Raw genomic sequence first — 23,215 nt, forward strand, 5'->3', positions numbered from 1 at the left:
AATGCAAGAAACGCCTTGCATTTTGCCCGGTGCTACATAAATGCAGTGCTAGCTACGCTCCTTTGAATATGCATTTACAGTGCTGGTTTTGACACAGGCTGCGGAGTTGAAGAGGAGTTTTGCCAGCTCCGTAGCTGCACGTGAACCAGCTGCAGGAGCTGCTGCTTGGACACCGGGATGCGGCCCGGCCGGGTGAGGAAGCGACTGCAGGACGGGAGCAAAGGGCCTCAGGCTTCACCCTTCCGCAGCGCCCGTGCGACGCGAGGCCCAGGCTCCGGCCTCGGCTCGGCGGCTCTCCTGCAAAACCTGCTCGGACAGAAAAGAAATATTGTAATATTCCCGCAAAAGGGCAACTGAAGCTCTGGAGAGATGCAGCGGTAAGATAAGTCGACGGTATTTCTGAAGCCACCCTGCACAGAACTGTGCTTTAAGCTTCCATAAACCAGCTGAAACAACACTGAAGAGCCATTCCCTGCTCCCGTGCTACCTGGAACCAACAGCGTCCCGCTGCCACCGGAGTTTTACAAACCCAAGGGGAAATGCTAGTAGGCTGTGCTGCTCATTTTGACAGTTGTGCAGCTTACCAACAGATGGAGTATGGTAATCAGTTTTTAAAGTATTTGCTAAAAATCTGGGCTAATTTAAATTCTGTATTCACAATGTTTGCAAAAAAATACAAGCCTGTGATACACGAAAAAAGAATAACAAAGCCTCTTAATTCTATTGCAGTTGGAAGGAAAAATATCTTGGAATATTTAACTATATGCTTTAAAATCATCACTTCTCTGTAATGCTGAGTGGCTTATGAAATTGATGTGTTCTCTTACGTGGTATTATTCAATATGTGATTATATGCAAAGCACTGGCCTAGACTGTAGATACTCTGTGGTGTTTCCACTAACCAAAAGAAGGAAAAAAGGCTGGAATGAGACAGAGCAAAACACCCAAAGAACCGTGGAGGGGCCCGAGGCAGCGCAGCGGGACGGGCCTGGCCTGAGCGCCCTTCCCCTTATTTCTGACTCACGTTATCATCTCCCATAGAGACCCGCTTTAGACGCTGAAAGGATCAAAATACTTGACTAGTACAACTCTGATCTTCTTGTTTGTTTGTTGGCTTAAAAGACAAAATGTCCTGGCAATAGCATAGTACAGAACACTGTAGTTCTAAAAATACCGCATAGGAGGCTCCTAAGATTTCTAGCCCTATGGCAGAAAGTGAAGGAAATAACCAGAAATCCCTTTGCAAAGTAAAACATCTGACGGAAAGCAAGGCAAAATTAAATATTTTGCAGCACGCGTTTTCCAGCGCATGGCCGTTCCCTAGCATTGCACATTGCAAACTCATTTCTATTGCTGAAACATTCTTTCGTATGTTTTCTGCTCACCATAGTAATGATTAATAGACAGCAGAGAGGAAGCATACTAGAGTCCAAGTCTTGATTAGGAAATGCAGGTCAATCAGGCCTTGATTAGGAAATGTAGGAAAGGTAGGTAGAAAATGTAGGCTACATTGATCTAGCAAGCAACAGTGCACAGATCAAAATCGCAGCATCTTGGCTCAATAGGGAACTTTCACAGATTTCCTGCATTTACAGGGTCTCACACTGCAGCATACCCTCCTCTGCAGTTTCCAGGCACTCCCAACCATTCTTCCTTGGAAGATGTCATCACCTTGCAGAAAACTGTAATCTGGTATTATCAAAGCTCTCCTTATTTTACAGCATCCTAGTCATGTTAACTGAAAAATAATGATGTAAATCAACTCCTTTTTTTCTGTGTGACTCAAAAAAATACATTACAAATCCTGTCTGAAATACTTTTTCTTCATTATCTTCCTTGCTGGATATGCTGTAAGGGTTTGTTGTTTTATTCTGGTTCTTCTCTGGAAGGATGCTCGGATGTGCCAACAGCAGAGCAGGCTGTTCAGAGGGGCTGGCTGCGTGGACCTGGGCTCGTGACCCGCGAGATCGCTCGCCGCGGAGCCCGGGAAATGCCAGGGAAGCGGCGGCCGGAGAGGGCACCGCTGCGTGGGCACACACACCGGCACAGCCCGCAGCGCGAATTTGGCATTTATGGCATATTCAGATAAGCACTGCCCTTCTCTGTGCTCGGGTTTGCGGAGAACCAGAAAGAGAACACGATGAATATACACTGAGAAAACTGTAGCTATCCAGCTGCGTAATGAACTGAAATTCGTAATATAGCTTTAGAGGGGGAATCTACACCACTATCTGCAGAAAGCAGACTGGCAAGTTGAGATCAGCTGGGTGCCAGTGTGGTAACATCAAGCTCCTAAAATGCAAATAACAGTATGCAAGTATGGAATAGTCTGATGCAAAGAAAAGGGGGAGGAACTTGTGCCTTAACACTGTATCAGGGTTGGCAGATTGTGTGCCATGTGTGCTGCCAAAGGAATGTGCTTTATTCCTGCAGCATTCTTGCACCATTTTTCTTCTTCTTAATTCACCAAAAGCATTTATTCCACTCTGGTTCCCTCACCCCCCCCAAAAAAAATATGTTGGACAGCTTAGAAATATGTCCACTGCATTAAACACAGTGTTATGGGATCTCACTCCAACCATCTCTCCTGTTTTAAGGCACTTTGCTGCACCAGTGATGCAGTAAAACTCCTAACTCCCATCACAAACACGGAACAGTCAAACTTTGTACCAGACTTTATCGGCTGCCCACCCTCACGGAGGAGAGGCCGGGCAGCTGCTGTGGCCCCAGCTCTGCCCCAAGCCTTTTTGCCTCCGTTCTGGGCACGTTGTCTTCCTTTTCCCTCTTGTGGGGCTATGAGCCACAGGGAGGTTGGAGGTAAGTGGCTTGTGAGGTAATCTGCTTACAAACACATCTTCTATCCCATTATTGTGAGACGAAGCGCTAATTCCCACATGTGACAGTGACAGCCCCGGGGATCCCCACCTTTCCTCGGAGCCACCTCCGGGAGAGCTGGGAACCCCCCTCCCCTCCGCGCTTTGCCCCTTCCCGCCGCGTCCCCGCCCGCCAACATGGCCGCCCCTCAGCGCGGCGCGCGCCCCCTCCCGCGCGCGGGAACGCGGCACCACGTGCCCCTCCCAAACGGCTCCCCCCCCCCCCCGCGCCCGGCATGGGGAGGGGCTGCGCTCTCGCGAGAGCGGCGCGGCGGCCTCGCGAGAGGCGGCGGGCGGAAGCGGGCGCTGAGGCGCGCGGCCTGTCCCTCCCCGCGGGGCGGGCGCGGCGCTGGGCCGGCCCCGGCAGCCGTCGCGGCCCGTCCCGTCCCGGCCCCCCGCCGCGCGGCTCCGCGCTGCCCCTGCGCGGCCCCTGCAGCCGCTTCTCCCCCTCACGGGCGCGGGCGGAGGCGGCGGGCGGCTGAGGCGCCCGCCCCGCGGCCTCCCCCATGGTGGGCTTCGGCGCGAACCGGAGGGGCGGGCGCGCGCCCCCGTTGGTGCTCGCCGCGCTGCTCGTGCTGGTCGCCGTGCTCGCCTTCAACTGCTGGAGCGGCTCGTCGCGCCAGGCGCTGCTGCAGGAGGAGCTGGCCGAGCTGCAGGGCCAGGCGCAGCGCGGCGAGGCGGCCCGCGGCCGCCTGGAGAAGCGCAACGCGGAGCTGCTGGGCAAGGTGGAGGCGCAGCGCCAGCAGCTCGAGCAGAAGGAGGCCGAGTGCGGGCAGCTGGGCGGGCAGCTGCGCGCGCGGGAGGGCCAGGCCCGCCGCTGCGAGGAGACCAAGGTGAGGAGGCCGCGGGGCTGCCGCGCCGGGAGGCGGCAGCGGCCGCGGCGCGACCCGCTGTCCAGCGCGGGGGCGAATGCGGCGGCTGCGGTGCCAGCAGGGAGCGCGCTCTCCTGGCCGCGTTTTTACCCTCCCTTTCCTAAGCCTTCTCCATTTCCTGAGGCTGTTCCTTTTAGTTTTTTGATAATCATTTGTAGGTAATCAAGAAAGCTGCCCATAGTTTCAAAATTAGAGCACTTTTTTTCCCCCCCTTGCTTTGAAGGAAAACAGCAGCAAGTACAGAACCTCCGAGTGTGTTTTTGCTCTGTCTCACCAAAGGTCTTGTGTAGAAGGGCAATGCTGGATCTAAAACAGGCAAATGCATGGGATGAGCTCTTGCTCCTGGTAGAGCTCGTCTCTGCGTGGATAATGAAGCTGGTTGCTGAAGCTGGCACAGAACCCTGCCCGCCCGCCCGTGCGGAGCGCGGGGCCCTTCGCTGCAGGGGGGAGAGGGGGCCAAAGCACCAGCCACCCCTGCCCTGCTCTCGTGGCGATTGCAGCAGCCTCTTACCCCTGGTGAAGCCTGCCTGGCTGCAGGGCGAGTTCTCCTGGCTGTAGCTGTCAGGTGGAGGTTTGTTGTGTGTGGGCAGTTCATAATTCTGCCACCTTACCACTTTCCACAGGAGAATTTGTGAAACTACCTACCCCTACATGGGGCTTACAAACAGCTGAGTTTGCTGTGGCCCCTTCATGTCACACAGTTGATGAGCAAATCATCGCAGCAACAACCAAATACCGAGTTTTTGTAAGTGGAGTTTGGCTAATGGGTTGAACTGCAGCTGGCAGTTGTTATTAAGCAGAGCAGTTTCTAAAGCCCGGCCTTATTTCTGGGGTCTCATTTACATCTAAGTGAAGTGTAATCTCTTAATCTAACTAGTTGCCAATAAATGGGGAGAATCGCAGACTCCTTCAAACGACCTTAGTTTGCACTAAAACTGCCACATCACCTTTCCTACTAAAGCTTTAATCAAGTCCTTTGTGTGTTTAGCAAACTTTTTTTTTCCCCCTCTCTGGCAGCTGATTTCTTGGAGCTTGGGATAAAATGTAAAATTAGAGATATGTTGGAAGATACTATCCAGCCTGTATTCATGAGGAATGAGTTGTCCATATGTTACTGTAATTGTTATGTGTAAAATTATACTATGGGTACTCAAGTAAGTTCTAATGATGGGGTTACACTGCAGGGCTTGATTTAATAGAAGAAGCTTATATTTTGGGAAATCTGTAATGTTCTGCAGGGAGAAATATAATCTTGAAAGAGTTTATGGGAGTTGTTCTCAGTGGTTTAAGTAGGCTGTTCTTAATTTAAAGCAATCTTGTAATCATTGAAAGTTTATGGATACTTAGCTGTGTGCTGCTCCTGTTCTCAACTCACTGCCTATATAGATGCAGGCATTCTGTAATGAATTTCTTTCATATTTTTTCTTTTTAATTTGAAATTCCAATGTAACCAAGTTTATTAAGTGATAATGAATCTTTATAATTTCTGCAAAACTGAAGTTTGAAGATAGACCAGCAATGATCAGATTTCTATAGCAGTTTTGCTTGTGACGAGTGTCAACTCTGGATCACATTAAGATCCAGAGTGTTTGTTTGTCATTTTATGTGTAAAAATGTCAGCATCCTGAATGAGGTATTTGTAGATGTGTGAAGATCATGTTTTTTAAGATCATCTTTTAAAAGGGAAGAGTTCATCCAGATCTTCCAGTTATTACTGTGCCCTAAGTAATTTCATTTTACTATAAACACACAAAGGTCATATTTGATTTAAAGCTTTTCAATAATAGAAGATTGACTTTGTGATTCAATGGCATAATAAATCTGAATGTAGATGCCTTAGTATTATGTCAAAAATACTGTATACATACAGGGCAGCTTCATCTCTTGCAAACTGGTTTCTTTATGTTTTTTCAGAAACAACTTTGGCAGGTTAAGCTTAACATGATCAGATTTTATACTGAGTCGGGCATCACTTGTCCTTCTCTTGCAGGCATAAAGTTGTTGTTAACTTGTGCCCGATCAGGATCGAGTTTGTAGTTCTGAATGATCTTCTAATGTGCAGATCCATTACTGTGATCGTTAAAGCCCAGTCTCGCCTATTTTACAGAATTCTTCTCTTCTGCTGGCGGTGTTCTCTTAGTAGGGTTTATTTGGAAATTGCAAACAGTAAAATGATGTTGCATGGAGTGTTTAAAGACAGCAAACCAAACAGAAATGGGGTGCTACCCAAATTGCTCATCTCTAAGATAGGAATCTCATGTCCTACAAGTAACAGTTACTGGCCGTTTATCTCCCTGTCCTCTGGGAGCTGCTGAAATATTCTCAGTGGCAACAATCCTATATTAAAAAATAATTAAGTGAAATGCCTTAGGGAGTAAAGCAATCAACAAAGCACAAAGTGTGCATGAAGTGCCTGACCAAAAAAAAGATGACTGATTCTTTTTATTTTCTCTAAATAGAATTTAGCAGGGGTGGTGTTTGAACAAACCATGCCAGCAAGCCCAGTTTGTCTGTGAAATGCAGGAGGTGTAATAAGGAACTGACACTGGTAATTCCCAGGGTACCAAGTGAAGGCAACAGTTAGGTTTTTATTTTGTAGCGGCTCCTTTGGAAGATGGTACTCTGGTAGCTGATGTAGTGTCTGTTCTGCTTTGTGCTCTGTAGCCTTCATAAGGGATTCTCTTCCTTGCGCTCACGCACACCAAGGATACATCTTCCAGTGCAAAAGCAACTTGAATTTTTGCCGGCAGCTTCCTCCTGGCTCCGGGAGATCTCTAGCCACGTCACACCCTTGGCTCTCCTCTCCCTCCCGTCGTGTGCTTTACAAGCCAGTCACAGAATAGTGTTTGCTCTTACAACGGCTCTTAGAACTGTGAATGTAGTAAACTGGCCTAGTGTCTTGTGAAACCCCTAGCTGTGCAGTCTAAAGTTTATTAAAGTGTAAACTTGATGTACTGTAAACTTAGTGGCCTGCAATTAGGCAGCACCTGCTACTGGCAGCATATGGAAGGCAGGAGGTTTCCCTGAGAAGGCTGAGGTATGCTGAAAAAGGACGGGAAAAATAATTTTGCTACATTTAAAGCTGGAAAAATAAATGATTTTAACTTTTGTCTGAGCAGTTCTTTAGATATAGGATGATCAAGTATGGTAGGTCTCAGAGGGAGAGAGATTTGCTGATGTAAAGATCTTGAGAGACTGAGGTGAATTGCTCACAAGTGGAGGGGTCTTCTAAAGAACCTGAAAGAAAGGGGAGAGTATAATGAGGGATGGGAAGAGAAGAGCCTTTTGGGACCTGGGAAAATACTTAAATGGATGGGAAAGTGCAGGTGGGGCTGCCAAAGGAGGGATGGTGAAGAGAGGAGCTGTGACAGCACCTACTTTTTGGTAATTGCCGCTTCTGGTCCCCAGCAGCCCTTGGTAACGTTCACAAGGGAAGATGCAAGAGTAGATCTACCTCTCTGTCACAGCTAAGAGTTGTTGGAGACTCTTCCTTTCGCCCTCTGCTAAGCGTTAGGAGCTTGCGATGATTCCCTAGGTCTTGGGACAGGATAGAGGATCCTGCTCTTCTGGAGCCACTGTCCTTGGGAGGGAAGCAAGGGTGGCGATCCCACTCCCCGGGGCGGGGGTCGCACATGCAGCTTACCATAAATATCAGTTATTTATGAACCTTAGTGCTTCATGGGTTTTGCGGCACACGGTGAGGGCACCTTTTTTTCCGTGGCTTTCCACCTCCTTTTGCAGTAAGCTCCGTAAAGTGCTTGGATGGCACGAGTGCAGGGTGGAAGGCTTCCAAGGCAGCTGTGCAGCACGGAGGGGTCCTACCTGGGGACTGGCAGATCCCACAGCGAGCCTGGCTTGTTCTGCAGTTGTCACTGGCTGTGCCAGCAGCGTAATAGCACCTTGTTCCCTTAGCTGAAGCTTCGTCTGTGAAACTGGTTAGTGAAACGTGCTTGGAAGCAGCTTACCTTCCTTTGCAGAGCTTTGTAGCCAAAACTCCGGCATAGCTTATCCGCTCGCAGAGCTGCAGCTTTGCGGGGAGGAGGTTGGAGCCCTCTTGCTGTTTCGCTGCGCGTTCTGCGTTGCCAACGCTGCAGCGCGGAGCCATGCCTGATCTCCTGGTCTCCACTGACTGTTTGACAATATGGCTCTGGAAGAGCCAGGTGACAAATCGGTAGCAGAAGGGTTATGAAAAGTAGACCTTTGTGCAAGAGGGCTGTTGGTGCTCCCAGATGTGCTCTAGCAATGTACTCGCTGTTCCTGTGTGTGTAAGGCTGCACCGAGCAGCGTGGGCACCTGCCTGTGCTGCCTTGGCAGGGATTTCAAGGGGCCTTCTTGCTAGAGGAAGAAATGACTTGGTGAAATAAGGGTGGTTGTTTACACTTTATCATTTAGGCAGTCTTTAATGGGGAAGCAGTTCCATCCCCGTTCCATCCTGCCATATGCACAGAGGAGCTTCAGGCTGATGTAACTTTCTTTTCTTTCATTGCCTTTTGTTATATGACAAGACCCTTGCAATTTGAACAGCACTGTAGGTACTGCCTTGCCTATATGTAACAGTGGCCAGCACAGGGTTTGTAATGTTTGGTTTTCTTGAATTGATCTCCCTGGGCTAGAGTGGTGGTTTTTCCTCCCTCCCCCCATTGCTTTGGAGAAGATCTGAGAAAGAAGAGTACAAATAGGTCTAGATTCAAGGAGGATGCAGACGAAAGAACTGGACTTGCTCCATGTTTTTTGTGAGTGTAGGTGGAACAGCTCCCATGAATCATAAGCAGCTTCTCCCTTTCTATCCTCCAGATTAGGGACATTTTCTGTCAGCTGAGATGTTTTGGCTATGAGTGCTGTCACTTCTATCTGACGCACAAAATCTCTAAAATTAAAGATTGTGGCAAAATTGATAATCAGATTTTTGGATCAGACTCTTGTTAGTAGAACAAGCATCTCCCATCACCAAACTCTTCACAAGTCAAATGTTTTGTGGTTTAAGTGGAAGAAAGCTTTTCTGTATGAGGGATTCTGATGTATAAAGGTTTAAAAAGGGAAGAACTGTCTGCCTGGCATGATCTCCACTGCTCATAGTCATCCTAGGCTCGTGTGCTTAGGGCTTTTCAAAAGAGCTGTGTTGGGGTAGAAGGCAGGTAAAAATGATGATTGCTGCTGGTTGTAGCTTTTCTGTTTAATACCCCTGCTCCTGTATTTCCCCCAAACAAAGAGAAAAGATACTCTGTAATGCTCATCAAATAACTTTTTGCATCCCTTGCTACATCCTGGTGTCCAATAGATGAAGCAGGATTTAAAAAGGAGCTTGCAAGTTGCACGCTTTCCTTACAGAAAGGGTGGGAGGTTATTTTTATGCTTTGGTTCTGTGTAGAATCTTCACCACAGGGCATCTTTGTGCTTTTTTTTCTTTTTCTTGTTTTAACACAGGAAACCCAAGGCAGGCTTTTACTTAACTAAGAGTTGTTTTTTGCCAGTGCTGTAACTAGTAGGCTTCCTTGTTTTGATTCCTGCTTGTACTGAGAATGTATTTAATCGTTCCTCATACGCGTGGCTGTGAAATGCCACAGTGGATCCTTAAGTGTCCCCCTGGAGAGGCACATTTTGGAGCAGAATGGTCAGTATTCTGAAGTTGTTGAAGTCTGAAGTGTGTGGAAGAAATCTTAAGAAAGTGAGGGCGTGTGTACGTGTGTGTGCGTGTGTATATATATATATTTTTCTACAGGCAGTTTGGGTAAGTGACTCAGACACTGAGCTCAGCACCTGCGCAGGAATCGAAGCAGCCTGTGTGTCTGCCTCCCCCCGCTCCAAAGTGCCTGTGCCCATATGCAGGTTCAAAGTGGGAAACGCAGGGGCTCTTAAGGGGCAAAGATACCGGCATTTTAACTAATGCAGAAACTGTTTGTGAAAGCACTTACAGGTGTGGTGCTTTGTGGGTTGTTTTACCTTTTGGTTAATTAAATGAAGATCAGATAAGACATAGTATTTAGACGCAGCCTCTACCTTGAGAGGTAATTCTGCCCTTGGAATCCAGAATGGCAGCGTTGTTGGTTTTAGCACCGCGGGACAGTTACTCTTTATGTTGATCCTGGTGGGAGGGATTCGATACCAGTGTTGCCTAGTAGCAGCCGTGGGATTTTTCACCCATTCTCAGTGTCTTCTACCTGCACATCTTTCTCCTTATTTCTGATTCTTTTTTTTTTTTTTGTATAAGAACAAGACAAAACATTTTTGCTCAATAACTTCATGTGTATGAACTAGTGAGGAAAAATAGCAATTACAATAAATATCGAATTAAATACTCACAAAAGTCCATTGGTGTCACATTCACTCTTTAAAATATAATTCCTGTTATGAGTATTACGTAGCATCCCATTAAATATTTACTTTCAACATGCATTAGGTAAAATTTGTTTTTGCCAATGGTGCTGTTTATTTTTGTACATTTATCTTTGACATTGGAAATCCACTATCCCTTTTTGTCATATCAGAATGCAATTTGGTTATTTTAGTCTTGACAAATCTGCTTTTCTGATAGAAATATGTCTTGGAAACTTTTCTATACCTTTGTTAGCAAAGGCTAAATGTAGTGCTTAAATTGGTATCATTTACAGATAACTAAATATAAGCTGCTTATAGTCACAAGAATGTTCTGTCGTCATTCTGATATTCCTTTATAGGTATTCTTTCTTTACAGTGGAAAAAATAACAATTCAAAAGCAAATGGTTCTTTGCAGGTATAAACACCTCCTAACCTGCGAAAGATCCCCTGTATCCCCCTATAAGCTTTTTGTTTTTCCTTTTTTTTTTGTTTCAGATTAAGCTGCAGAACAACATATCGTATCAAATGGCAGATATCCATCGTTTAAAGGGTAAGGGATTTATGGTCATGTTTTAAAACTGCCTAGGCCCTGCAGAACACGTTGGAGATGAAAGCTCGAGTGCTGCGGGAGCATCTCCTCCTCTGAAGCTCCTTGGCTCTTGTTCACTGTCTGGCATGGCAAGGGTAGAGTTGTCTTCTGCAGACTTTATTCTCTGTGGAAAAAAACACGCATTCTGACACCACTTACTTCCAAGGCATTAGAATCGTTTTCATGATCAAAGCACACACAATTTTGTAAGGTTTGGATCAGCAGTATTGTGATACTTGTGTCAGCTCAGAGAAGCAGCAGAAAGCACCATTTAAGAGTGCACATCTGTGCTGTTCTCCACAGGCCTTGCAGTCTTGTCTCCGGTTTTCAGAGTCCTGCAGGAAATACTGCCAAAATTTGTACATGCCTGAAGACAAGATACTTTACATTTCTGTCTGTACTAACATAGTTTCAACTTAAAACAGTAGGGAGCTTAGCAAATAACTTGTAGCCTGAAGAGGAGAGAGAGAACTTCTAGAACAAGTGCCTGTGAAGAGCATGTTAAATGGTTTTTTGGCTAGTGTGAAGTATTCTTTTTGTGCACTAATTTTCTAGAAAAAGTATTTGATCATAGTGCCAAAATAACCTAGTGATAACATGGATCATTATTTATTTTAAAACATAGCAGGTCGCACAGTATCAGATTTGTTTTGTTAATTTCTTAATTAAGAATCAAAATATGGCATACAAGAGTTAGCTGACATGTTTTCCAAATTAGCTTAAGAATTTTAAAAATATATGTGGAAGGCCTAAGTTTCTCGCATTAATTTGTAATTTATATCACAATATTGTAAGTTGTATGCACCATGAGATGTACGTATATATTTGTGTTGATTTTGCACTTTGATCTAGAACAACTGGCAGAATTACGACAAGAATTCATTCGTCAGGAAGATCAGCTTCATGAATACAAGAAGAACAATACTTATCTTACGAGGAGATTGGAATATGATAGGTATGTCTTTAGAAATGTTGGTAACTGTAGGTTTGCTTGTGTGTAGTGCAAGGCTATATTTATTTTTTTAAAGGCACAAATGAATCCTAGTTTTGTTATTCCTCAAACTTGAACGTACCCTGTTGGGGATGCATTTGACTTAGTTGGCTGTTTGATTTTAAGGTTCTTTATTTTTGGTGTTTTCTTCTTCCTTCTACTCCTAGTTGAATTATCTCAGAGAAATCTGGCTTGTCATAGTTATTCAGCGTTAGGTAATTTTAAGTCAAAATGATTTTTTTAATAATATGGAGATGTTGAATAATGGGAACTGATAAATGGAAAAGTTGAATTTAATTTCCACAGTTCTGTCAGCCACAGGTTATTGTTCATTTGTTCATTGCTCTCTTCCTAAGTGTTTTTTTTTTTTTGAACTGGAAGTAAAATCATTGTATGTAATTGAAACTTGAAGTTAATTTCAGCCTTTTAAGTTGATAATGAACAAATAAGGGAGAAAACTACTTCTGAAGCCTTAAAGAGCGAGAGGAAAAATATGTATATATGTGTGTATAAATAAAATCACAAAAAGAGTTTTCAGTGTATGTGTGTTAGGGCCCAGGGATTTTTTTTTTTTAATTTGGTTGATCTCTGCGGCTTGTTAGAAAACCTGAGACTTGAGTTGTGTGATTACAATTTTTTTATTTGAGTTGGTAGCCGTAACTGATGGTGGTAGTTGTGCATCCTCTGTGTTGACAGCCATAGGATGGTTCCATGCATTCCAAGTAGAATTCATGTTTGCTGATGACAGGAGATTGAATTTGCAGCTGCCTTGCAGGTTTGGGGGAAGTGTTTTCAGGGCTGTTAGGTTTATTTTCCTGTTTTTCTGCTTTGTCTCTGTCTCTTTCCAGTCCTCTTTTCCTGCTCTGCTCGGTCTGTTTCCACTCTTGTTCCAAGGCATAGATTTTTGGCCAAACTATTCTAGTTCTCTCAGATTTGGCTTTCTGTGCAACTCTTTTTTTTTTTTTTTTTTTTTTTTTCTTTGTGGAATAGCTGATATAACTACTCAAATGTGATTGATAGTGTGTTTCTAATTAAGTCTGCAGTGTAGCCAGCAGATCAAGGAAATGAGACTGCAACATGAAGAAAATATGAAGAAATTAGTGGACCAAGTTATACGGGAGCAAAAGGTAATACACGGTTAAATTTCTCTGTTGAATTAGAGAGCCCCAAGTCTGCGCTCCACATAATAAGCTGTTACGTGGAGCTCCTGGACATTTCTCCTCCAAGTTTTGGATAAATGTTGCGCTGCACGGCCCTAAATGAATATTAGTGTCAGAACATGTGCTTGTTTTGTTCAGTTGTTGAGCTAAGCCTTGAAGATCAGGCTTAATTCTTTGCTCTGCTGCAGCCTTCCTACATGATATCATCGCTCAGGATTTCCATTTCTTCTCTCTAAAATGGATATTACTTTGTAGGCCTCCAGGGTAGGATCAATGTGCTTGTAATATTATACAGATTATTGCAAAGAGGAATCTGATCTCTGAGGCTTCTAGGTGCTAATGGGATTCAAATACACTGCTTTCTGAGTGCCATCAGTGGGTAGTTATGCTGTGCAAGTAGTCAGTAGAATGTGAGCATGTTTCCTACAAAAGGATGAACAGGTAACCCACCTTTAATGAAAACTTCGTTTCCTGGTTCATGTCTGTTTACAGATATTACAAACCATTAAGCAGATTTCAAGTAGGTTTCAATCAAATTTTGCCTTAAAATCCAGAAATGTTTGCAGAAGTCTCCCTGCTCTGAGGCTCAAGGCTAATGATGTCTTGACTGATTGTCATATATTTGAGCTCAGTTGGCCTGAACACTTTTGCCATGGTAATTTCCTCTGGGTGGCCGCAGAATTATGCTTGGTCACAGATTGTGTGGTAGCTTCGTGCCAGAGCCAGAACTCTAGCAAATGTAGCACCCATAAAAATAACTTTCCGAGGTTCTCCTGTAAGTTTTATTACAGTAAAGTTAATGTATTGTGGTATGGCCCAAGTTTTCTTGCTATTCTTCTGGAATAGCTGTAGCATTATTGACAGATTATGAGCGATTCTGCTTTCCTGTACATGCTGATGAAAACATCATGAAACCATACAGTATTTTAAGTTTTCTGTTTAGTTACAAATGTCCAACTTTTACCAACTACCCTCAGGACTGAGGTTTGTCTCGGACTTCTGCTGTTGTTCCTTTTGGTGATCATCTAATTCATAAATGCAGTTTTGCTTTCCTGAAGTAATCTTAAAACTGAGAACCTTTATAGTTTAATTTTCACGGCTGTCTTTAGTGTTGTTTCTGAATGAATTTGTTCTAACAGGCCACACAGAAAATTCAGCCCAGTAAAGGCACTGAAGTCAGTCCTAATGATGAAGACCAAGCAGTATCTAAGACTGTTCCAGAGACAGAAGCTAAAAGCACAGTAAAGAATGAGGAGCCTTCAGATCACGCTGCAGATGGCAAAGGTATTTTTGTCACTCTGATAGATGCAGGCCAATTGTTTTACCCTTGCTATTGTACAGAATTAGGGGGGTATTTACAGTAGGACAGTGAATCATTTGCTTCAGGTAACACGTGACTGTACAAAGTTAGTTTACAGGAATCCAGAAATCAGCATGTCCTTCTCTGCTTATTTAAAAGAAAATGTTTCCTGCACAATTTTGTCTCCTTTCTTGGAGAAGAAGGAGGGCCTCCTGTGCAAGGAGGGCTTTGCTCCTGCTCCTGGGGCCTCCCCAAGGAGTAAATTTTCTCTTAAAACTTCAACAGATGAGTGAAGAAGAATATCTTTTTCCTGTTTTACAGAGAAAATCAAGCTAGGAGGAGATGCAGGCATGCCTGAAATAGAAGACAATGACCCTGCTAAAGCTGAAGATACACCCACTGGTTAGAAGAAATATTCTAATAATTTCTCAGTTGGGTGCTTGGTGACATGTATGTCTTGTTTGAATACCAGGTGTTTCATAGTGATCATGAAGGTTTAAAACCTCTGTATAGCAACAAAATTTGAGTATAAAGTCTGACAGTTCTTACTCAATTTGTTTATTAGAAGTTTCTCGGAAATGTTGAATGCTTAAGTGCTTTTGATACTTTTTTTTTTCAGAAATCTTGTATTTTATATTTTCATCTGATTAAAAATAAAAGCAAAAAAAAAAAAGAGGAAGGCTCGGTATATTGTGGCCATTTGTTTCACCTTAAGGCTTTTGTCAATGTGTTTTATTTCAGCTATAAAGAAGCCACTTATTTCAGCTTCTCAAAGTGAAGGTCGTCAGCCTGTTGTGAATCTGCCAACTGAACAGCCCCAGGCTCCAGATCTGGCTCCAGGTAAAACGCTTATCAGTGTTGGTCGTGTTGTTATCTTGTAGAAAACTTATCAGCTGATACCTGCCACCACATCATGAATGTTAGGTGCAAGTGGCCAGTCCCCCTTTTTTTTTTGGTTTGATGCAGTTATAAAAAGTAAAGCAATTGATTTCTGCACCATACAAGATTGAGTGTATTCTTTGTGTGGCCTTGTGAGGCACTGAGGTTTATGTGATTGTACTATATTTCCCACCCACACATCAATAGTTTCTGAGCCTTCGGACCAATTACAGCGAAATTTGACAGTTGGAAGTTTCAAAGGTGAGTGCTTCAAAATTTCTCCAAGGGACAAAGGAGAATTAAGATTGCTGTCCCTTCTACAGACAGGGTTAAGGCATGAGCATGATCTCGAGGTAACTGAGGACCTGTTGGTTGTCAGAGAACAAGCGGCAGCACCAGCACTCACTCCAGGTTGTCCTGTTTCCCTGAACTGACTGGAGGATGTGGAGGAGGTTCAGGCAAGGGAGAAGTTGCAGTAAAAAGGCGTAGAAGAATTGCAGTTAAAAAGTGAACAACACAAATCCATAAAAAATATATTTAGTTTTATTGCTAGTGGATCAGGTGACTTTAATGTTAAAAAAAAAAAAACTGTACTTCAAGTGACATGTTCAGATAATATCACGCTTAAAAACTTTAAATATAACTCAAGCATCTATCGTTTTTGACATGACCAATCAGTTTCAAATTATTTACTATGCCTGTTTTGGTTTGTTTTTTTTGGGAAAAAAAGAGTTTCTAAATATCAAGGCTTTAAAACACTTCCTTCAGTTATTTTTGAGTCGTTCATTCTGACTTTTTCAATGAAAAAACCATGAAAGATAGCATGCAGAATGCTTTCTGTCTAGAAAGAGTTCATCAAAAGAATGGTGGCACTCATGTCGAGGTGGCAAGTTTTTCAGTAGTCTTTAGTTATGTAGTTTTATGATTCTGTTTTTTTTTTTTTTTTTTTTTTTTTACTTTGACTTCTGTAATGTGCTGCAACTTTGGCTAAAATCAAAGCTCTTGAAGCAAGTTGTAAATATTGTTTAGTTGATTATTGGTTTTTTATAAATTGAAGAAATGCATAAGCATGTTACTGATCTAGGTTTGATGAAACACATCTCCACTGAAAAGCCATAGCCAAGGTAGCACGATAGGGGATGGTTACTCACTGAAATGTACTGAATTACTCCTTGCAGTAACACTGTAAACTTGGGAGTCCTCTAGAAACTAAACACACTTCTTCCTTTTGTAGGTTTGCACCCTGACAGTGATGGAAATGCTGATACTGTGAAGCAGATACCTCCAAATTCTCTTCAGCACTTAACTTTTGAAGAAAATACAGAAAATCAGAAAGAACACAAAATTAAAACAGACTATATAAAACTTCCAAAGAGCAGAGTCAGCGACTTGCAGAAGATGAAGCAAAGTAAGTTGGTCAATACCATATTCTTCATATACTAAGTGAATATCTTCATTTTATATCTGTTATAATAATATTTTCTAGTAAACCGGAGACACTTTGGTGCACAGTCTTCTGGAGAGTAAGCCTGAAAAAATGTAAGAAATTGTAAAAGAGTTTGTAGGAATTTGTGAAAAGAAATGTATGACTGTGTGGAATGTATCTCTTAGATACATTAAACTATTTAAGATCTCTTGCTTACAGGAATTTAAAATGTTTTGGAACTTAATACATTTTAGATAGTGTTAGACAAAGACTTTAGATACATGCATGATATTGAGGTCCTTATTCTGTGTTACTTAAATGACACGTTTTGGACACTGTCGTAAGAGTGGAGCCAGCTCCAGGGTGAAACTGCCTTTGGTGGTCTGTGTTGCTGGCCAGAAGTTTGTTACGCTCTGCAGAAGGCTCCCAGGGCTGTCCCTTTTCACGGTGTCTGTCCCAGGAAGGTCTTCAGGCAGACGCAGGTCATGTATTTGTTTCTGGGTATGATGTTAGTAAGACAGCAGGTGAGAACATGCAAATACATGTACAGTTGGTTATGAACTCTCATCTGTAAGAGACATCTCTGTGTGCACTTGCTGTTGTAGCAAAGTGAGTATGTTATGCCTGTAGCATTTGATTAAGCATCTTCCTTCAGTGCTTTCCCCTATAGGAAACCATATAAACATAAACACGTTTCCTATGGTATCAATGGAGATACTTTGCTAGTGGGGTATACTAACTAGGTATGTCTCAACCGGGATTTTTGAATTTGAAAGCAAATTTAATTTTGAATTTTTTGGTACTCCCAGCTAAGTAGCTTTTATTAGGCATTGTTTTTATGATAGAGCTATTTCTAGTCTAAAATGACAAGGAACTAACAGCTTCCAGAGAGGTGAGAAATGGAAGAAATATCCTATAGCCTTCTGCCAGGATCCTGTGTTGGGTTGGATGAACATGGTATAGAAATAGGAGTGACCTTGGTGGAAGAGAATCAGTGATTGGATTTGGGGTCAATGGCAAGAGATATGAAAGTTGGGAGCATTCTCGTGAACGTGAAACCATGAATTCATTTTTGACATAAAAGGCTTGGTTTGGGAAGTGACTCCACTCCGTAGGATTAAATTAGCTGGGAACTGTTTAGTGGTCTGGAACGTGACTGGCACTTCTCTAGCTTGGAGATGTTGCAGGGAGGAATTTAACTTCTAGCAATCTCTTGGAGATATTCTTTGAATAGTAGGGAGATAAGTTTAATATTCCTCTTTCCTGTATTACTATGTATTTTTTAAGGCACTAAAATGAAACAGGTTGAATTAGAACAGGTCCTGTGAGCATGCTGCCAGATTGCTACAGGATTTGTTTGGGGCAGAAGGTGGAGTAGGGTGTGTGGCCGTTCAGCGTGTCCTCCTCTCCCCTCACCTGCCTGGTAGCTGCTCCCTCAACAGGTCGGGTGCTCGTGATGGGGTTTGCAGGTAATGCAAAGCCCCAGCATGAGGCTAAGAAAGTGGGTTCTGGACTTGTAAGGTTTTGTTTGTGTGGGGTTTTTTGAGAGAGAGATGGCAAAGACATCCTAAAAGGGAAAGCAAAGAGGACTTGGGGAATTCCAGAGACCCATCAGCCTGGCTTTGGTATCTGGAAAGATAAGACAAATGAACTGAAGTGGTTAATGTAGAATTGTCAAGGGCAAAACGTACCAATGTGGTGCAGTCTGAAATCGCTGGGTGTTCAAAGGAATGAGAACTTGCTACTAGGCAAGTCAACGGAGACTTGGTCAGGAATAAAATGCTCATTGGGTACCCAAATTCAAGAACAGAGTGTTCCACACATTGGTATCAGTAACAGCTTTGTTCGGAAAGCTTACCCAAGAGATTCCCAAAGATGCATCTCTGCGTGGCACTCCTTGATATTTGGAGTGGATGCGGAATAACAGGACCATGCGCTCAGGAGCCGGGGAGCCGCCGGTGGCGCTGCCCGCTCCGGGAGGACCTCGCTGCGCGCCAGGACATGCGCCCGGCCCCGCGTGCCCGGCCGGTTGTACCCAACCTGTTGTGCCCAACCTGTTGTGCCCGGCTCCGCACGCCCGCCTGTTGTACCCAATCTGTTGTGCTCGCTCCACGCACCCGGCCTGTTGTGCCCGCTCCGAGTGTCCAGCCTGCTGTGCCCAACCTGTTGTGCCCGGCCCCGCGTTGCCCGGCCTGTTGTGCCCAACTTGTTGTGTTCGGCCCGGCGCGCTCGGCCCCGCTCCGGCTGCCGCCCGGCCGCCCCGCGCTCCCGCCGCGTTGGCGGCCCCGCGTTCCCGCGCGCGCGGTCGGGGCGTTCTCGGAGCTCCCGCCGCGTTGGCGGCCCCCGTTCCCGTGCGCGCGTTCGGCGCGTTCTCGGAGCTCCCGCCGCGTTGCCCCGCGTGCACCGTGATACTGGATTTGCCCTTTCGCTTACATAAAAGGCAATATCAAAAATATACACAATATTGGTGGGAATTTATTTACAGATATGGAGGTGAATAGTGTATCAAACTCCTGGTTATGAACAGACCATAACTTCCTCCCAAAACTTTAACCTGTACATTTGAGCTGCGCTATTTAGTCGATTGCTCTGCTGCTTTCCCAGCCAGAGAGGCCTATGATGGTATTTCTGACCTGACTTTTATATACTACCATATCTGATAGTTCTGTTTTGGCAAATAATTTTATTCCTGTATCTGTCCATTGTAACCCCAACCTCTTTTTTTAATCCTGATATTAAAATCATATTCTTTGCTTCTACTTCTGTGTTCAACTGCTTGCAGCATGAATCACTAACATCTGGCTTGGCAGACTGAGTTCAGTCTGTTTCCAGTCTGTAAAGATTGTATCACATTTTAATCCCATGTTTTAATACACAATCCCTCTAGATCTGTATCCTCCGCAGATGCAGCGAGTGCGTTGTGTTCTATCCTTTAAGTAACTGGCAAGTAGCTGGAATCGCATTGGACTTGCCCAATCTCATTAGCATCCCATTAAACACCTGTGCTGAACGTGACCTTAGAGCTAGAGCTGTTTGGTGGTGGTGTCCTTGGCTGACTGTCTACTCCTTTCATAGTTCCAACTAATTCTCATTTTTCCACTGTTTTATTTCACTATATGGAACTATCCTTCAGTCTTTGCTGGGAGATAAAAAAATCAACTGGATTCAAAACACTTTTATAGGAAAGTTAATGTAAAACCAAATTAGGTAATGTAAAATACCAAATCAAAGATGCCCAGCAGATCTTCACTAATTTTTACTGTTGGCAGCATGGTACACATTCTGCAACGTCAGCACGTAAGGAATCAGCAGGATTGCTGCGTTGTGTGTAGAGCAATTCCCGTCCTCCGTGTTGGAGGAAGTCCCTGGACACTTGCCTTAGGGTGAAGCAGGCGCCCGGCTCGCCGCGGCCGCGCACGTCCTCCGTGCACAGACCTGGGCCCGGCCCTGCCACGGCACCTTCCTCCTGTCCCTCTGTCCCCGGGAAGCTGCCGCGGCCGCCGGGGGTCTAACGTGGGCTGCTCTCGTCCTCTTTCCTCTCTGCTTCTCACTTAATCCTTTGCCTACTCCACAGGCCGGTTCTTTGATGAGAATGAATCCCCTGTTGATCCGCAGCAGGGCTCTAAGCTGGCAGATTATAATGGGGATGATGGTAACGTGGGTGAGTATGAGGCAGACAAGCAGGCTGAGCTGGCTTACAATGAGGAAGAGGATGGTGATGGTGGAGAAGAAGACGTCCAAGGTGAGCTTGGGTCTTATCTCCATCCCATTGAAATGAAATCCACGGAGTTTTATTTGTTGAATTTGTGTGAAGCCTTTGCTATTTATACCTAATCAAAACTTTATAATATGCAATAAGTAAACTTCGGGCTATTTTTCAAATTCAGTCTTACTTTCCCTTCGAAAATCAGCGTTATGTATTTTGATAAACCTCAGTCTTGTATACACTTCATGCTAGGAAAGTCAAGACACTTAAAATTTCAGAGTAGCTTGTTCTGAGCACCAACGTGTGACACCCAGCGCGTTGGCACCCCGATCTTAGCCCTTACTGACGCGCTGCTCAAGCAGAGAGCACAAGTCTGCGGCTGCGGCTCGTGCGGCAGCGCCGGCCGCAGGTGCTGTGCAGGGAGCCCCGGTGCCCTCGGGGTGCGTTTGGTGCATTTGGTGCGTTTGGTGCATTTGGTGCGTTTGGTGCATTCCACACATTCAACAGCCCACGCGGTGCCCCCCTCGTGTCCCCTCGCTGCCTCCCTGCCGCGGGGCTCCCGCTTTGGCCACCCCCTTTCCGGTCCCTGCAGTAGTTTGGTAGCATTTTGTGGAAGGATTTGCATGTCTGTAGGGTGAAAATGTTTTCAGTTCAGAACGTAGTGCTCCCTGGCCTTAGCCTCGTGGCCTGCTCCAAAGCTTGTGTTTCCAGGCGGCGGGGCCGTGCGGGGAAGGACAGGGCTCGCTCCCAGCACCGGGGTCTCCGTGCGGAGCGGGGAGCGGGCCGAGCTCTGCTCCGGCCGTGCGTCAGCAGCGCCCGCGGCGCAAAGGGCCGGCGTTTTGTGCCCACATTGGTGCCCAAGGGGGCTTGAGAGCCCTGTTTGTGCAAGCTTAGCCAGGACCCTGCGGTGCATCCCACAGCGCTGAGTGCCCGTTTGCTGCCTTTGGCCATTCGAAAGGGGTTTGCCCGTGCTAAGGACGGGTCGGCCGCTGGAGGTGTGGTGTGAGCTGGATCCCGGGACAACGCGGATCCCGGGATAGCGCAGCTTTTCGGCGTGTGCTGCTTTACCCTAGCCCAGTCCGGTACCAAGGCGTCGCTCCAGCGCGTTGTGCAGAGGAGCTGGTGGCTTTAGGCAGCTGCAGTGGTGTCGTGTGTGCTGCAGACAGCGACAGGTCACACGGGTAGCGTTCCGTGTGCCGCTTACGGAAGGATCAGCAGTAAATAGCAGCAGGTGGACAACTTGGGAGGAAAAAAAAATAAAGTAAAAGTTGTGTTTAAGTCACTTGCAGTGCAGGGAATATTTTAAAAATAAGCAGCCGGGCGGTATTGGGCACAGCCAGAGTGCTGTTTCTGGGGCCTTTGCTTTCCTCCGTTATCTTGTTTCCTCCTAACTTGTCGGCTAACTTGGGTGCAAGCGGGGCGGCCAGGGAAGCGCGACCTGGGGCGGCTTTTCCCAGGGATGGTTCCCTGCTCCGTCCCAGACCCTGAGCCACCTGCAGGGCCAGCGCAGCCGCCCTTGTGCAGAGGGGACGGTTGTCGTCGCGTAGCGAGGACAAAATGACCTTTGTGACTGGGAACGTGCTGCAGCGCTCCAGGAGAGCAGCCCTTGGTGGTGCGTTGGGTGGTGCAGAGCGCGGCACGAGCGGGTCGACACGTCTGCGCTGGGAACGTCCCTGCCCGTTGGCCCGGCAGGCGCGTGGCCCGCGCTCGCTGCGGCCGAGGTTGGGAGCGAGGGGTCACCTGAGGGCCAGGAAGGCCACCATCCCGTCCGGCATTCCGGCTGCCACCCCGTGCTGGATCCGTGCTCCGGGCTCTAAAGCAGGTGGTGCGGGTGACAGGCGTCCTGCGCGGGTTGTTCCCTGCACGGTACAAGCGGGTGTCGTGCACATACAGCCGAGCACTTCCCTGCTGGGGGTGCTCTCGGGTGATACCTGCTGCATTTGCCCTTGCCCGAGAATTCCTGGATCCCGCACAAAACAGGGACAGTTCTGGAAGGAAGCGAGTTGGAGAGCTCTGCTTCAACCTTCCAAGGCAGCGGTGTGTGAGAATGTTGATAGCAAAGTACAGCAGGAGCACTGGTGAAAACTCCCGTCCTTGAAAGGGTGCTGTGCCGCAGAAATCGGAAAGGGGCTTTTTGTTATTGTTCTTTCCAATCCTGAGAAGTACCCAGAAGGGCAGGACCTGGCAGCGCGATTTTGCAGACAACTTCCTCTGTTGGGTTTTAGTGGGAGTGTTGAAACCTCTACGGGAATGTTATTGGAGTCACGAGCGTGATGAGTTCTGCAGTCCGGGAATCCGCAGGGTGTTTGCAGGGAGCCAGAGGCACCGGCCGCTCGAGCCCCAGCGCTGCTGCGGGGACGGCCCCGTCGCTGCCTGTCCCTGCTCCGCGGCTCCTTTCCCCACTCCGGGGCGCGCGGGGGCTCCCCGTCCCGGCCACCCCTCACTCAGTGCCTCTTTTCCCTTGCAGACGACGAGGAGCGGGAGCTGCAGAACGACCTGGTGGAGTACGGCAAGGCGCGCTTCAGCGACGGCGTCCTCTAGCCGCGGAGCGCTGCCGGAGCCTGGGAGCGCTGCCGGAGCACGGGAGCGCTACGGGAACACGGGAGCACTGCCGGCCGCCTGCCCGGCGCCGCTGTCCCGCGGCAGGGGATGAGGACCCGGAGTGAAGGAACCCTCCTGTACATATGTACATAGTTGTACTATTGCAGATTGTATTAAAACTTCATTTTTGTGGTCACCTTGAGCCAATTAGACTGTACCTTATCTGTAATAATCTTCACATTTAAAAGCCGATATTATAAATAGAGGCTGAACTGTTTCTGCAAATTAGAAAACTTTGTAAACTGGGGAACTTGTACAGTTTGTATCTCATGTAACAAATACACTGTGGAAACAATGTATAGCCAAAGGACTCCTTTTCTACAGTAATTCCTGTGTGAGCAAAACTACTCGGCTTCCTTCACGAGTGCTGTGTGTTTGTGGCTTGCAGGTGAGTTATCCATTGAGAATGAAAAGTGAGTGGTGAAACAATTGCTCCTTCCTTAATGTGGCCGAGGAAAGACAAGTGAGTCCCGTTTCCATTCCAGGAGGCAGTGACCACAGC

General features: G+C 46.1%; 1 protein-coding gene across 2 annotated transcripts; it reads left to right on the plus strand.

Annotated features, from left to right (window-relative positions):
* The first annotated feature begins 3,362 nt into the window (after nt 1–3,362).
* Nucleotides 3,363–22,653, plus strand: GOLM2 (golgi membrane protein 2). 2 transcript variants are annotated; one of them, XM_088531657.1, is made up of 10 exons: nt 3,364–3,706; nt 10,557–10,611; nt 11,503–11,605; nt 12,678–12,768; nt 13,941–14,085; nt 14,423–14,503; nt 14,843–14,941; nt 16,215–16,388; nt 19,981–20,148; nt 22,580–22,653. In XM_088531657.1, the coding sequence occupies exons 1-10, from the start codon at nt 3,380–3,382 to the stop codon at nt 22,651–22,653; spliced, it is 1,317 nt and encodes a 438-aa protein (XP_088387783.1). In that variant the 5' UTR covers nt 3,364–3,379. The 2 variants fall into 2 exon arrangements, with proteins under 2 accessions (XP_088387860.1, XP_088387783.1); XM_088531734.1 differs by lacking the exon at nt 19,981–20,148 and having other exon boundaries at nt 3,363–3,706.
* Nucleotides 22,654–23,215: the final 562 nt, after the last annotated feature.

Source organism: Tinamus guttatus, unplaced genomic scaffold (assembly GCF_059628265.1).
Source record: "Tinamus guttatus ecotype Peru unplaced genomic scaffold, ASM5962826v1 Tinamus_guttatus_pri_ptg000004l, whole genome shotgun sequence".
NCBI lineage: Eukaryota > Metazoa > Chordata > Aves > Tinamiformes > Tinamidae > Tinamus > Tinamus guttatus.

Coding starts and splice junctions, on each gene's coding strand:
- GOLM2 (XM_088531657.1), top strand. CDS start 3,380: ATGGTGGGCTTCGGCGCGAACCGGAGGGGCGGGCGCGCGCCCCCGTTG. Junction 11,606..12,677: donor AGGAGATTGGAATATGATAG/GTATGTCTTTAG, acceptor TTTCTAATTAAG/TCTGCAGTGTAGCCAGCAGA. Junction 14,942..16,214: donor GGCTCCAGATCTGGCTCCAG/GTAAAACGCTTA, acceptor TTCCTTTTGTAG/GTTTGCACCCTGACAGTGAT.